The sequence below is a fragment of the Notamacropus eugenii genome, chromosome 2, assembly GCF_028372415.1.
Source record: "Notamacropus eugenii isolate mMacEug1 chromosome 2, mMacEug1.pri_v2, whole genome shotgun sequence".
Classification (NCBI taxonomy): Eukaryota; Metazoa; Chordata; class Mammalia; order Diprotodontia; family Macropodidae; genus Notamacropus; species Notamacropus eugenii.
Genome location: NC_092873.1, coordinates 235269196 through 235283966, shown reverse-complemented (window position 1 = coordinate 235283966; position 14771 = coordinate 235269196). Strand labels below are relative to the sequence as shown.

Sequence of the window (14771 nt, the reverse complement as noted above, 5' to 3'; positions counted from 1 at the left end):
CTCTAAAAAGTTATTTTATCATTTAATTTAGACATTAAGTAGTCAGAATAACTTTACTTTATCCTGAACCTTCTACATCACTCTGTAAAGTTGAAGAAAATAGGAAAGACATAAAGAAAATATTCCAAGTTGCTAAAATGAAAAATTCTGTGAAATGCAACTTCAGTGACACTCTGTCAAAGGTACAAAATACGTGGAAGATATACAAGTAATCGATAGAAGATTTAATTGAGAATTCTTAATCACTTTCATATATCAGGGACCACTATACAATGCTTATGGCTGTTGGTTTCCATGTAACATTTCATCTAATTAGAACCCTATCAACTACATAGAAACTCTACCTATCACCCAGGAGGCCAGGGAAAGGAGGGAGGGTTGAGGAAAGAAGATCTGTTTATACAGTTGGTGGGGTATAACTATCCTGAAGCCAACATTCTGACACTCTTTTACTTAAGGTCATTTCCACTTCTAAGAATCTAAAGATTTCTAATAAATGATGGAAAAGAGTACCCCCCCAGGGAAAAAAGAAGACCCAGGGAGAAACGTAACTACAAAGACACTTTACAAATAAAACTGTGGATCATTCTAATTATCAAATAAATAAACTGTTTAAGAAGACAGGAGGATAATCCAATAAATTTAAGAAAAAAATCCGTGCCAAAGAGTTTTAAATGTTTTAGCAGTTAAATGGGTAAATACTCAACTATCTAGAAATCTCATAAGCAGAAATGATTTCCCAAGCAGCTGGGATAGTTGAGGATTTTATATTACTTTATGTACATTTTTTTTTTCAAACTTAGGAAGGGAGGTGAGGGGGGCAAGGAAGAGGTGGGGGAAGGAGAAAGGAGGAAGAAAGGAAAGGAAGGAAGGAAGGAATGGGAGGGATGGGATTGGGAGGGAGGGAAGGAGGGAAGGATGGGAGGAGGAAGGAAGGAACTGGGGAAAGAGGGAGGAAGAGGTGGGGGAAGAAGAAAGGAGGAAGAAAGGAAAGGAAGGAATGGGAGGGATGGGATCGGGAGGGAGGTAGGGAAGGAAGGATGGGAGGAGGAAGGAAGGAATTGGTGAAAGAGGGAAGGAAGGTCATGTCCATTTGAAAGACTTCAACCAACGTGACTATATATATGTCTCCAATAAGCATGATGCTCCAATAAACTACCATATATCCATTTAAAAATAAGTTCAAGTTTTGAAAATCCTGTTGATGAAAGAGTAGTTGTCTTTCGCATTATCACAACTGAATGAAAATGTGAGTGTTGTGTTCCCCTGCTATGAGAGAGGAAGTATTATCTTTGAGTATAATCCATTTTTAATTGCCTACTCTATCTAACCCAGCTATTGCTGTATGCAGTCTTAAAATATTTACAAAGCAAAGGAAAAAAGATTTAGAGGTCCTAAATAAAGCAGGTCTATATTCCTAAGTGGTCGATTTTTCTAGAAAGTTTTATCCTCTGCAAAAGTCTTCACTGGTTAGATTACTCCTCAAATGGTGCTGTTATGTAGGAAACCTATATTTAAGGAGCATCTTTCTTTGCTAACGAGGGCATCCTGCGGTTCTTTTCCTCTCAGACATGGGTTATAGCTCATGCATCCAAACCCACTGTCATATCCAACAGATGTAATATCAAAACAGAACCTTCCTCCAGTGAGCCACAGAGAACTTAATATTACATACTTTTTCTCCTAAAAATCTCTTACAAAACATAGCATTTGCACTAGATTTCTTTCTTCCAAAGTCTAATCTCTTTCAACCATATTCATACCTTTTAATTTGCCTTACAACACTGTTATAGGAGGTAGCTAGATGGCCCAACAGATAAAGAGCTGGGTCAGGAGTCAGGAAGACCCGAGTTCGAATGTGACGTCAGACACTAACTAGTTGTGTGAATCTGGCCAAGGCACTTAACCTCTCTCTGCCACAATCCACTGCAGAAAGAATTGGCAAACCATTCCAATATCTTTGCTAAGAAAACTCCATGGACTTTATGGTCCAAGGGATCTGTCAGAGACGACTGAACAACAATTCTATCTGCAGAATCGCTACAGAAATTTGTTTTCTAGATTGTTGCAAAAATAAAAGGAAAAACAACTTACTATCATTTCTAAATTGCTGGCTATGCTTTATGAATTGAATATGAATTGCAAAGGAGTCCAACATTATCCACTTTAGTCAAATGCAGAATGCTGAAATCAAAATACCACAAAGTAAATCACATCATGTATCCAAAGGTCTGAGAAGAGGAGAGACTAATTGCACTTAGACCTTTTGAGTCATTCTCAGAATCAAGAAACAAGGAAATATTTTGGAGCACTGACAAGCATAAGAAAGAAATTTTAAGCAGAAGTTAAAGACTGTGGTTCTTGAAACCCAAGTATTCACTGAGGCTGAAGACAACGATTTCCCACACAGATAAGATGCTCTCCAAATTGACCTACCAGGACTGAAAGACAAGAATGACTTAGCTTTATTGAAAAGTGCATTACAGTGTTCGTTTTCATTTTCTTGACATAGGAGTAAATTTAGACTTAGTAAAAAATGATATGCCCACAAACGTACAGAGAGTAACAGAATAGTGACTCAAATCTTCTATCTAGCTTTCTATACTAAGATGTGATTATTGATTTTGGGGGGGCGGGGGGAAGGGTGAGAGGTAGAGACATCGAACTTCATTGTTAAAGGGAACTGCTGGAAAGGAAACTTTCCCAATAAAGATCAGCTATACGCATTTACTCATATATAGCATTCCACAGCATCAAAGCAGTGGGGCAATGTTTGGAACAAAGTATGCAGAGAGAAATAGGAAACCAAAGCAAACAAAAATGGAATGAATAACAAACTCTGATAATTGTTTAGGGAGAAATTCCAAGGCAGATGCTTGTTTGAGAAAGATAAGGCAAGAGTCACTCTAAAAATACGATATAGACCACATAATATTAGTCCAGTTTGCTATCAAAAGGAATCGAAAAAAAAAAAAAAAGGCAAACTTAAGGAGGACAGGTATAAAACCTGCTTTTTTAATCTTGCCCAGTAGCTAGAACAATAATGATTGTTATTAATAATGACAAGCACTTGATAGGATGAGCATTCCAAGAGAACAGTAGCTGCTTCCTTTCTGCATTTTTATCACCAGTACTGCCAGCACAGCATTTGGGACATAGTAGGTCTTCAATAGATGCTTACTGATTTGCTTGTTAATGACAAAGACTTAAGAAGTCATAAATAAATGGTGGCATGGAGACAAGCTAGATGGCTTGGTGGGTGCTGGGCTTAGAATAAGGAAAACCTGAGTTCAAATCCAGTCTCACACACTGATCCTGTCAAGTTACTCAACCTCTTGTTCGCCTTAATCTGCTGAAGAAGGAATGGCAAACCACTGCAGTATCTTTGCCAAGAAAACCCAAAATGGGGTCACAGAGAGTCAGACATGATTGAATGACTGAACAACAATAAAATGGTTGTATATACCTCTGAAAACCATAGCTTAAGTCTTTGGATAATGCATTTACTTACGAAATACGACGAAATTCTATTCCACATTGACTGTGTAATATTAACCAATAAAGTCTTTAAATTACCGTTGGTTGAGATTAGCCCAAGCTGCATTGAAGTCATCACCATTTTTCCTTAATGCCCTAGTATCATCAGTTCTATACGTCTTCGCCAATCTCTTCCACAGATTCTCATAAATTTTTATCGTAGCTTTGTTTTTATTTAAATCCTGGAATAATGCCTAAAGCGCAATTTGGGGGGAAAAAATAACATGAGTGGGGTCACAGATGGAAGGTACATCATAACAAAAGACCATCCAAATTATCTTAACACTAATTTTCTCATACCCTGAATGCACTGTGAGTTCTATCAGTGATTAGCATAGTTTGTATAATACCACGAATATTAGCAAAATAAAAATAATCTAAATAGTTATCTATTAATTTAGTTTCCATAAGCATGCACTTTCTGAATAGATCTAAAATATCTTCTAATATTAAATTGCAGTTTTTTAGCTGAAGAGGCAAATGCATACATCACACATGGATACAGTACATATACACAGAATACTATAAGAAGTAGTACCATAGAGTACTAAAAGGTTTACCAATAATAAAAGAAAGACAGCAATCTTCTTGCTTTCTATCAGAAAAATATTAAAAATAACCATTAATTCAGTATATCTATTCTCAAGTTTTATACAATATGAAACTACTGGGAAAAAGAAAAAACAAAGAAGTAGTAGTAGAGATATACCACCTAGATATACATACTCAGAAGGTGGTGTTTAATTTTATGCAATTGAAAAGCATATTACATTCTTTCTGTCATTTGGTCCACCCCACAGTCCTTCAAAGTAGGAAAGGCAGGTCCTACACAGATATAGAAACTGGGACCAAGAAAGAAGAATCTACTTGCTCAAGATCTCATGATGAGTGGCCAATTCAAGACCAGGCATTTTCAGTCTATTTCTCTTTATACTACACCCGTAGTTTGAGGGCTCCTTTACAGCCATCACACACATAGAGCTTTTTTGTTTAAGCGGTTATTGACATACGTCAATGTTAACATATTTGAAATTGAAATTTCTTACTATTATGAAAATTGCCTTGACTTCACTGATCCCATCAAAGGGTTTTGTACATCCTTGGTGGAGCCAGACTACACTCTGAAAACTGCCATATTATGTAATAGTACAAGAAAATTTAGACTATGCTAAAGCAGGTGTGCTAGAGGCAGCCTGAACTCATACCAGGGAGGCACAATTGTTAAATTTTCAGTATGAGGATTTATACATTAGAAATCAGCAAATGCTAGAAATCAGGGCATGGTTGACAGTTCTGATACTTGTTTAGAATGAGGAAAGTTAAAGACAAAAATTTAATGCTACAGTATATGGGGCAAACATTCTTTTTCCAAGGAGCCAGTTGTTAAATGTTTACCAGCATATCACTGCTTTAAATATTCAACCAGATTTCTCAACGTTCTTCAATTGCTTCTATAGAAAATTCCCTTTCAAATAAAGCACACAAAAAGTCCATATACAAAGTAGTAACGACAGCAATTTAAAAATTCCCTAAAATATCGTAAAAGTTTGATAATTCAGTTCTATTTTTCTCCAACAGATCATCAAAGAATGGTGGTAGCCAATAGTTCATGCTGGTACAATAAAGTTCAGTTTACATGAGAAAATTAAAGACATAGCAGTTTACCTGCAGTGTCCAGAAAATAATTTTTTAAAACTGTTTTCTTACAAGAGGTACCTGAGATAACATCAGGATTATAAACCCTGGAAAAAATCAACTCTACAAAAAGAAAAATGCTGCTCAAGCAAAAACAATAGGAAAAACATTACAAGGCTATACTCTTTATGCCTTAACAATCACATGAAAGCACAGCAGCGCCAGTTAAAGATGTTTTGTTGGTTTGAATATTTTATCTTGTCCACCTATGACTCCTTTCAGTTCCCAAGTTACAGGTATAAGAAAATAAATATTTTAAGGTACTTTAGCTTACAATGGCCTATGCCTTCTTCAGGGAAAATGGGAATTTTACTATTATTATTATTATTTATCCCAGGTTTTCTGTTCCAAAATCTAAAAAAGAGAAAAAAAATAAACACTTGGGACAATGTACAATTCAACACGAAATCTATTCGGAGCCCACTATAGATTTCCTTCTACCACTGGAGTTAGCAAACAGGTGGCCATCAAATAGGCTTTGAGATTTGGTAAAACACTAATGATAAACTACAGACACTGACTATAAGTGGACTTTTGTTTCCCTACTTTAAAATCAATTAACCAACCAACACTCATGAAGTACCCACTAGGGGTTAGGCAATGGACGAAAGCACTGGGGATACAAAAAGAAGCAAAATCTTTTACCTGTTGCGGGTGGAAGCTCAATTCCATGTGGACAGTCTCGGGCGGGTAAAGGTGGGAACTTCTAAATCTTAGAGTTCTCATGAGGCGTCCCAGAAAACAGCAGGGAATCGAGGAGTGAGACCGAGCTATCTCGTGTATTTCCGCCTCTTCCCGTGAGAAACGTGATGGGAGGAGCATCCCCGCCCTCGAGACTGACCCGGATCTGGGCACACCTATTGTTATCTAACAGGCAAGGTATTCAGGTGCAAACTACATGGCCGGAGAGCTTAAGTAGGGTCAGGAAAGCCTGAAAGCTCTTAGCGCTGAGGGGCCCTTACAGGACAGAAGGCCCCTCTTCCTTCTTTCCTCTCTTCGCTCTTCCCTCTCCCCTCTCTCTCCACTTCCACTTCTGCTTTCATTCTCTTGCTGTAAGATCTTTGCCTCCTTGGGAGATTCCTCTCTCTCTCCTAAGGAAGAGTTCCCCCTGCACATGTAACCAAGACCCTGAATAAAGCCTAACCCTTGTTCGACTCTGGAAAGTCTCTTCTCTCATACGTTTATCTGGTTTGGCCAGCCGAAGACCTGCAATAGGGAAGGTAAGACTCGGGTAGCCCTCAGGCCTCTAGGCCTGGCATTTACCAATCACAGATTTCACTCCTTTCAATTGTAATGCATGTATCCAATTGAAGCAATGGAAACAAAACAACTCTACTGATGATTAGACTGCAGTACCCTAAATTGCATTCATTATACTTATTATCTAATGCCTTAATATTTTAATCACATTTCACAAATGAATTATCCAGGGATTGCATTCTTTTGGAGACTTTTCAAGAGAACGGGGAAAGAGAAGGATCACAAAAGTAAAATAATTCAGTATGGAGTCAACATAAGCTAAATGCAAAAAATGTGTATGGAAATCCAACTCTGTCTCTTTTGCCATGAGAGGCAAAAATAAATTAAAAGTCAAATTATGATCAATGTAAAAGATCCCATTACGCTCAAATTTTTTTACACACAAGGTCCATAATTATAGAAAAAACTCATTCAGTGTGAGCAACAGGTATAGAACACAGGTCTCTCTGGTTTTCAAGTCCAGCCCTCTTTTCCACAATGACAAATTGCATGAAATGATGGATTTTTTTATTTAAGCGTTAAACATTTTTTGGCATTAACTCACCAAAGAAGCCCTAAAAAGAGGATTCTCTTTGGATGTGTGTACACAATAAATCTTCACATGTATCTGATGTATAATGAAAATGCAGTACACAATTTAAATATGTATATATCTCACAGAACCCTAAATACAGAAAGACTTCATAGGAAACAAACAAAATGAAACTTCACTGAAGAAAAAGAAATGCAAACAATCTGGTAAATCCTACTTTGTTCTGAGAAATTTGCTTCACAAGTGGTTCCTCTTCTGAGATACTAAGTAGTTTGGCTTTGTATTCGGTTACAAGTTCTTGGACTTGTCTATTTAAATCTCTCCAACGTTGGGAGTCCGTAAGCATGTTTTGCAGCCGCTCTTGCCTTGAGTTCACAGCAAATTCAGTGCTGGCCCACTGAATTTTGACTTCATTAACTATGGGAAGCAATGCAAAAAGTTAGACCTCAAAGTTCATATGAACTGAGCATCAGTGATAAACTGATTGATGTTTGAAATCTGGCAAATAAAACAAAAAGATTTCTAGTTCGATCCAAGAGAGGAATCCAACATGCCTATATAGGTAAATTGTAAGAAATGTCCCTAAAGGGAGAGAAGGACAGAACAGCACCATCTTAACTGTTGACATTACAAATTGTTGAAAATACAAATCCAAAATTAGAGGGTAACAGTACACAGCAAGGTAATCACTGAAAAAGCAATAATCAACTCCAAGCTAAACTAAACCAGTCAAGGAATATTAAAAAGTCGATAGATCCCTGTTAAAAAAAAAATACCCCTACTTGGCTTTACACTTAATGTGGGAAGGCAGGGTCTAGGAATTTTATAAATGAAGTACTGAAATGAAAATAGAAAAGGAGGTCATTCTTGGTCCTTGAAACAAGTGATGACAATGGATGGGATGACACCACTGAGGAGGAGGTTTTAGAGGGATTCACAAGATAGACAAAAGTACAAAGCAGAACAGTAGAGATAGGTCACAAAAAGGCACATCCAAGCAGGGTAAAGAAGGGGGTGGGAGTGGGGGGTGGCCGCAATATTAAAGAACAGTCAAAAGTGATGTTGTTCCAGCATTCTATAGCTCAAAGGAATACAAAACAAAAAGAAAATGGGCGGAATCTACCACGTAAGTGATAAAACTAAGTCGAGAGATACAAAGATTCTTTAAGGCTACAAGGATTTATTTGGTAAATTAACTTTGCCAATTAAATGATTGCTACCTTAACCCACAATCTTAACAGACCCTTTAAAACAATTGACTTCAGTCCCATCAGTGACATGAGGCTCAAGAGTGATACTTAAGTTATAGCAGCACTTTCCTGTGGCCCTGTCTTTATTTTCTTGGTTGCTTAAAAATAAATGGGAATAAAATAAACCTAAAGTGTAAATAATTATAATCTCTCACGATCCAAGGTACTCTTCATGAAGTGAAAATCAACGCCTGCTTTAAATCAGTACATTTTGATATTCAAAGATTGATACTGACACCACTATCGTTTCTGCACTGATCCAGCTCACAACCACTCAATGCAGAGGAGACAAGAGAGTTGCTATAGAAGAAGAATGCATCCTGTTGCAGACAATGTGGTGATGAGTCTCTTCCAATGTAGCTGGGCTATATAAGGCACATGTATTCTATCCACAGGGCCATGCTCCAAGTGCCTCCAGTCAACTACTACCTCCTAACACTGATGATGCAACACGAGCAAAAGAAATCCTTCTGAACATTAAATTTGTAAGTTTGGAAAATAAGGGTTCTTCTGCTTCTGTGTGTCAAAAGAATTCTGGAGACTTTTAAAATTTTTTTCTTTGTTGTCAGGAGATTCCTTTGCTAAACATAGAAAGTTCAACAGAAAAGGACACTGGTTCACCTCCATGACCTGAAGAAGCATCCAAGTGAGCCCTGGGGAGACATACCAGTATACAACTCAAAAGAAAGACATTCAGAATTCACATAAGCAAAAGTGATTTGGTACTTGACACTGAGGGAAATAAATACTCCTAAAAAGACTATTATACAGTCTCAATTTTAAGGACAAAACTAAAATATAAAGAAATGTACTATACATCAAAATGTGTCAACCCAAATAAAAATGTGTTTGTATATATGTATCATGTGTAATGTGTGTATATCTAGAGACAGATGTGTATACACACACACACAAAGATGTACATTATCCATATATGTTACATACACACATATTAGTAGGATTTACTAAGTGAGGAAATTCACAGTTTACAAAGTGAGGACAGACGACGACAGATAGCTGCAAGAGACTTACGTTTTTCGATGATGGCTGTTTTTATATCTGTTTTACTCTTCAAATTTCGGGCTAATGTAAAAATACGATCCAATTGGGAGTGGCGCTGCTCTAAGTCAGCCTTTGTAATCTAATGAAAAAGAAATTATATTACATTTTGTACTGAGAGTCACTAGGGAACAATGGAGAGAGGGCTGACCCCAAAAGTCAGCAAGGCAGAAGTTCCAGCTGCCTCTGACTCCTCCTGGGCTATTGGATCCCAGGGCAGTCAAGCAGTGCTCTGGGCAAGTCTCTAGGGCTACCTGAGAAGGTGCCAATATCCCAGACCGGTGGTTTCCTTGGTACAGCAAACTCCTAGGTCATGAAACTCACTCTAAAACAGTCCCTACGTATTATAATATAGCACAAATGTTAGTTTAATAAAAACAATGCTAAGGAATCTCATGACTTTTTTCCAGAAAGACAGTCTTCAACTTATCTAGATCCACGTATGTGATTAAGATGACTCTCCCAGTACTGCTAAAGAAAGAACAAAAAACAAGATTGACCAAGCATTATTAAGGTGATTAAAGAGTGCAAGTGTATCAATGAGCTTCTGAACTGTAGATTAATTACACATCAATGATGAACTGCTGCTTCAGAAGCTTTTGTACCATTTAACACTGATTAAGTGTCCTGATTTTGTTCTCTATAAAACTGATAAATCCTGAAAGAAAAGAGGATGAAATCAGAGAACAATTCATGTTTCAAGAATAATGATCATAAACACAAAATACGGACTACAGTGTAAGGTTTTTACCAATGGCTGGTAAAAGAACTGAGGTAATGCTGGAGCAGGAAGACGGTACTACAACACAGAATACTAATACACTATTAACTTTTTTCCAAAGAAAAAATTTCCATTTTTCAAATATCAGCCTACCCACAAAAGTCTTATGCTTAAGGAAAACAGTCTCTCTGAATGAGGATGTAAAAAGTAATTTAATCTTGAAAATTCAAAGTTTCATGAAATTCTAGAAATACAATGACCTTGAATGTAGTATTCAACACACAGTTACGTTCTATTGTGTACCGCAGGTAGGAAAACACTCCAGACTCAACTAGTGTGTAGTTTGCTAGAAAGTAAACACTAGGTTTTAATACTGAGGGTAGGGAATACGTTCATATCTTCAAGATAGGCAGCACCTTGCAAATAAGTATCTAAGAGATGAATGCTGATTTGAGCCATTCATATATCAGCAGATGAATCCATGGGTGCATCGAAAACCTAATTGGGTTAACACGGATTTTATGAAACTCAATTGCTTTAAGTGGGAAGATTTCTTCTTCCTTGTTGTAAAAGCTTTGTAAATTCTACGTTCCCACAGTTAGCACCACAAACGAAATGGAGACTTTTTAGGTCAGTCTTATCTGCTTTTATAATTCTGGCATTCAACTTTACACCACATACTTACTTTCATACGTTCAATTGTCTCTTTGATCTCTTCCGTATTTCCAACTTTGACAACGCTGGACCTCAGCATTCGTTCGATGCACATAAGCCATTCAGCTAGTTCTGTCGCAGTTTTTTCTAGATCGGGAAGCGAGGAAAGTTCTGGTTCTAGAGATGACTGTGTCTCACCAGTAATTTCGGAGGTGGCAGGATGATCTAAAGAAATACAAATAGATCCAGAAGAGATTTTGCTACTGATTTCTTTTAATCTTTCAAATAAAATGCTGAGCAGTTTAATAAAGAAAATCTCCATTTTACATACTAGTCATCTATTAATTCATATTCACTTTGTAATATGCATTAGAACTGGAGAGATAAGGCTTTTATAGATCTGTGTTCAAGTCCCAACTCTGGTACCTATTACTACTGTGACTTGGGGCAAATCATATTTACTCATCTATAAAATAAGGATATTTGAAGTATGTGGGATGTAGGGTTTTTTTGGAAGGAAAGAATTTAGCAAAAAATATAAATTCTAATAGAAATGTTATACCACTTTTGAGGAACAATGTGATTTTCTGGAATTATCGCTGGTGAGAAATTCAGAAGACCTGAAATTCGGAAATTCAGATTTTCTCAGCTCCAACATTTTTTATTCTACTAATTCATTTTGTTTTAATGTTATAAACATTTTCAAATTGTCCCCACTCTAAAAAAGTTCTCTTACAAAAAAAAATGAAGTAAAACCAATATGATGAAATCATTTGAAAGAGAATGCCAATGCCATTCCACATCTGTAAAAGCACCTCCACCCCAGTTCTCTATTTTTAATTTGTTTACTAGAGGTGTATTTTTTCCCTTCCCACCTTCCATGTCATTAAGAAAAAAAGGAAAGAAAAAAAATTCTTGTAAAATAGGCATAATCAAGCATTGGATATATACAAAAGTATTTATGACTTATTCTTTACCCTAAACCCATTACCTCTCTATCAGAGGATAGTACATCATTGGTAAACTGGAATCATGAATTATATCAACTCTATTGATCATAGCTCCACAGTTTTGCAAATATATATGCCTTTACAGTGTTGCTTTTATTATATCACTTCTCTTGGTTTTCTACTAATTTGAATCTTCCTCAATTTACATTCTTCCGACTCTTCCAGCTCATATAATTGTGGGTTAATAAATATAGATAATGTTTGGGAGCATTAAGTTGTTTCTTCTGCAAAATAGGTTTCATAATAGAAATGCTACATAGCTAGCAGGTAATTTTAAAGAAAGTGTTTTATTACTGTCAAAACACTATGTAAATTTAAGTTAGTTTTCCAATACAATTTTTTTATAACGTACCTTATATATCAATTATTTTAAGGCAGGGCACAGTGTATAAAATGTAACTGGATAGAACCATTGAGCGTGAAAGACCAGAAGAATGTCATTAGAAGTCTGTGTTTTACTGTATAAGGGCAAATGTCACTTAATTATTGCCTTTACAAAGATTTCTTTCAACTGCATACCATCTGTGAACCTGGGGAAAAAATTTTTCTCCCTATATTCCATTCACTGGAATATAACAGATTGGGTTATGAAGTAAATGACCTCCTGGGTCCTAGGTTCATGCTGATACAGGTCATTCAGAGATGTGTTCAAATAAAGTCATATGTATTTCCAAAAAACTCTAAAGTATAACTGGGTAGACATGAATCCTCCTATATAATCAAGAACCTATATACAATGAGGGCCAATCACCCCTAATTTATCCATGTAAACTCCATATTTGTACATATTAAGGTAATGCTTCAAATGGGATACACATATAGTAATGTAGTATTTTCTCATATACAAAAAGCCAACCACACGTACATACAACTACATATATGTGGGCATGCATACATATATCTATAGATATATAGATATCTATAAATGTATAGATATAATTAGTTTATTCTCATGCCAGAATGATAAAGTATTTTGACACTAGGTGAATAACCATAGCATTTGGTGGCTGAGTGGATAGAGCACTGGGCAGGGTACTGGAAATATCTGAGTTCAAATCTAGTCTCATGCACTTAATACTTGTGTGACCTTGAACAAGTCCCCAATTCTCTATCTGCCTCAGCTGCCTTAACTATAGAAAACACTGAGGATAATAGACCTACTTCCCAGGGCTGCTGTGACAATCAAATGAGATCACACTAAAATATCTATGAAGCAATGATCCTAGTGTCTAGCACATAGTAAGTGCTTAATTAAAGTGTCAGACCTCTTGCCCATTGATGAAAAATGTTGTCGGTTAAACCCTTTACCAGATTCTACCTCTGATTTTTTGAAATTAAAATGGAGGTAAAAAAGAACACATTAGCTCTCTAACACTGCATAGTGGATTAAGGGGCCAGGCTTGGATTTAGAACCACCCTGGGTTCAAGTGTTGCCACTGACACTCCCTAGTGAAAATGGACAAACTGTTGAACCTCTCAGTGACCAAGACAGCAAAGAGTCTTACCTACAGAGGAGTGGACCATTTGACTCATAGGATCATAGATCTACTTAGAAATAATCTCCCCATTTCACTAATGATGAAAGGAAGATCAAGGATTGTTGAGTGACAGAAAGGTCATCTAGGATAGTCAAGGGTCAGAGAAGGGAACTGAATCCAAGTGTTCTCACTTCAGAGTAAGTCTTCCTTCCACTGTTCCATGCTGACTCAAAAATGGTGGAGGAAAACTCTCCAAGTGATAGAATCATAGAGGCAAATCCTAAATATAAGCTACCCTTTGACAACAAGAATATATACATTTTGTGATATAAAAAAAAATAGAAAAGGTATGTCTACTGAAAATATTAATAACTGAAGGAATCTACAAGGCATAATTGACAATTTATACGAAAACTGCCTAATTTCAAGTGATTCATGCTGGAATTGTGTGTCTTTCCCCCCCCCCCCCCCCCCCCCGCAAAAAATGTATAAGCTCTTTGGGTGGGATAAATATATCTTTTAATTCTTTTCCACCTCAAAATCACCCTACTAATGAGAAAACAATGTAGTCTGGTGGGGTGGTATGTTGTGGTGCTAAAGTAAAATACTTTTTACCTAGGTTAAATACTGATATATTAACTATGTAATCTTTAGCAAATGACTGAGCTTCCCTGGGAGCCAGTTTACAACATGAAAAGGCAAATATGTAACATGAGAAACTATCATCCCAGTCTCATTTAAATATTCATAAAGCTAGTATTAACTATTCTACTCTAATGCTCTTTATTCACTCAAGCAGTAGGATTTTTTAAAAAAGATATTTATCTGTTAAACCCCAAAAGAAAAGAACACATTTAAATTGTACTTTTTAAAAAATGAAGAGGAAACATTACTTTTAAAACTCTCTTAGAAGAATAGCTTTACACAGAAATAATAGAAAGATGAAAGTTCCACATAAAATTAAACAAAATTAAGATATCAAGTTTTCCCTTATTTACCAGAGGCTGTTGAAGGATGGGGCTCGGAAACATCCAAGGGTCTCTCCTCCAGGGCGCGAGGGATATCCCTCTCCACCTATAATTTCATACACAGAGAGGGAAAGAAAGGTAAGAGAAAATATTACTTCCCACAGAATGAAGATGATTTTATAGTCCAAATTACATTCAAAATGAATATGTTTCTATTATTCTAACTAGAATATCAAAAAATTATGTTTGCTATTAATAGACAGAACTTAAACCCATCAGTAGACATGGATCTATGGCTTTATTGAAGTGGGCCTTCTTTAATATAAAAAGAACTGATTCATACTTCACTATGTATGACTCTTTTTCATTCTCCATTATGCATTTTAATTCACTTAATTAGCTAAATCAGAAAGGGAAGATCATGCTTTTTAAAAACACCTTACAAATTAAAATAATTCAAAATAACAATAACTCCTATTTCCAAAAAATACATAATTTTCATTTAGTTTTATTATCAAAAACTAAGAAATGTCTGTGCATAACTAAAAGGAAAATTATTACACAGGAACGGGAGTGATCAAATATAGTTTTCTTCTATACCTAGTCA

The 14771-nt window shown here is 36.2% G+C and overlaps 1 protein-coding gene and 1 long non-coding RNA gene across 3 annotated transcripts in view; one reads left to right on the top strand and one right to left on the bottom strand.

Moving 5' to 3' along the window:
• The window catches only part of LOC140527003 (utrophin-like), a 40946-nt gene extending 26643 nt beyond the window's left edge, over positions 1 to 14303 (bottom strand). For both annotated transcript variants that reach the window (XM_072643621.1, XM_072643622.1), the window contains exons 1-5: positions 14195 to 14303; positions 10740 to 10933; positions 9307 to 9415; positions 7242 to 7441; positions 3577 to 3731 (exon numbers count right to left, since the gene is read on the bottom strand). In XM_072643621.1, coding sequence (XP_072499722.1) covers positions 3577 to 3731; positions 7242 to 7441; positions 9307 to 9415; positions 10740 to 10823 — 548 coding nt within the window. In that variant the 5' untranslated portion in view covers positions 10824 to 10933; positions 14195 to 14303. The remainder of the gene's footprint in view (positions 1 to 3576; positions 3732 to 7241; positions 7442 to 9306; positions 9416 to 10739; positions 10934 to 14194) is intronic.
• LOC140527016 (uncharacterized) lies at positions 7387 to 9132 on the top strand. Its single transcript, XR_011974644.1, has 2 exons — positions 7387 to 8759; positions 8844 to 9132. It is a non-coding gene; the product is annotated as an uncharacterized lncRNA (long non-coding RNA).
• Positions 14304 to 14771: the final 468 nt, after the last annotated feature.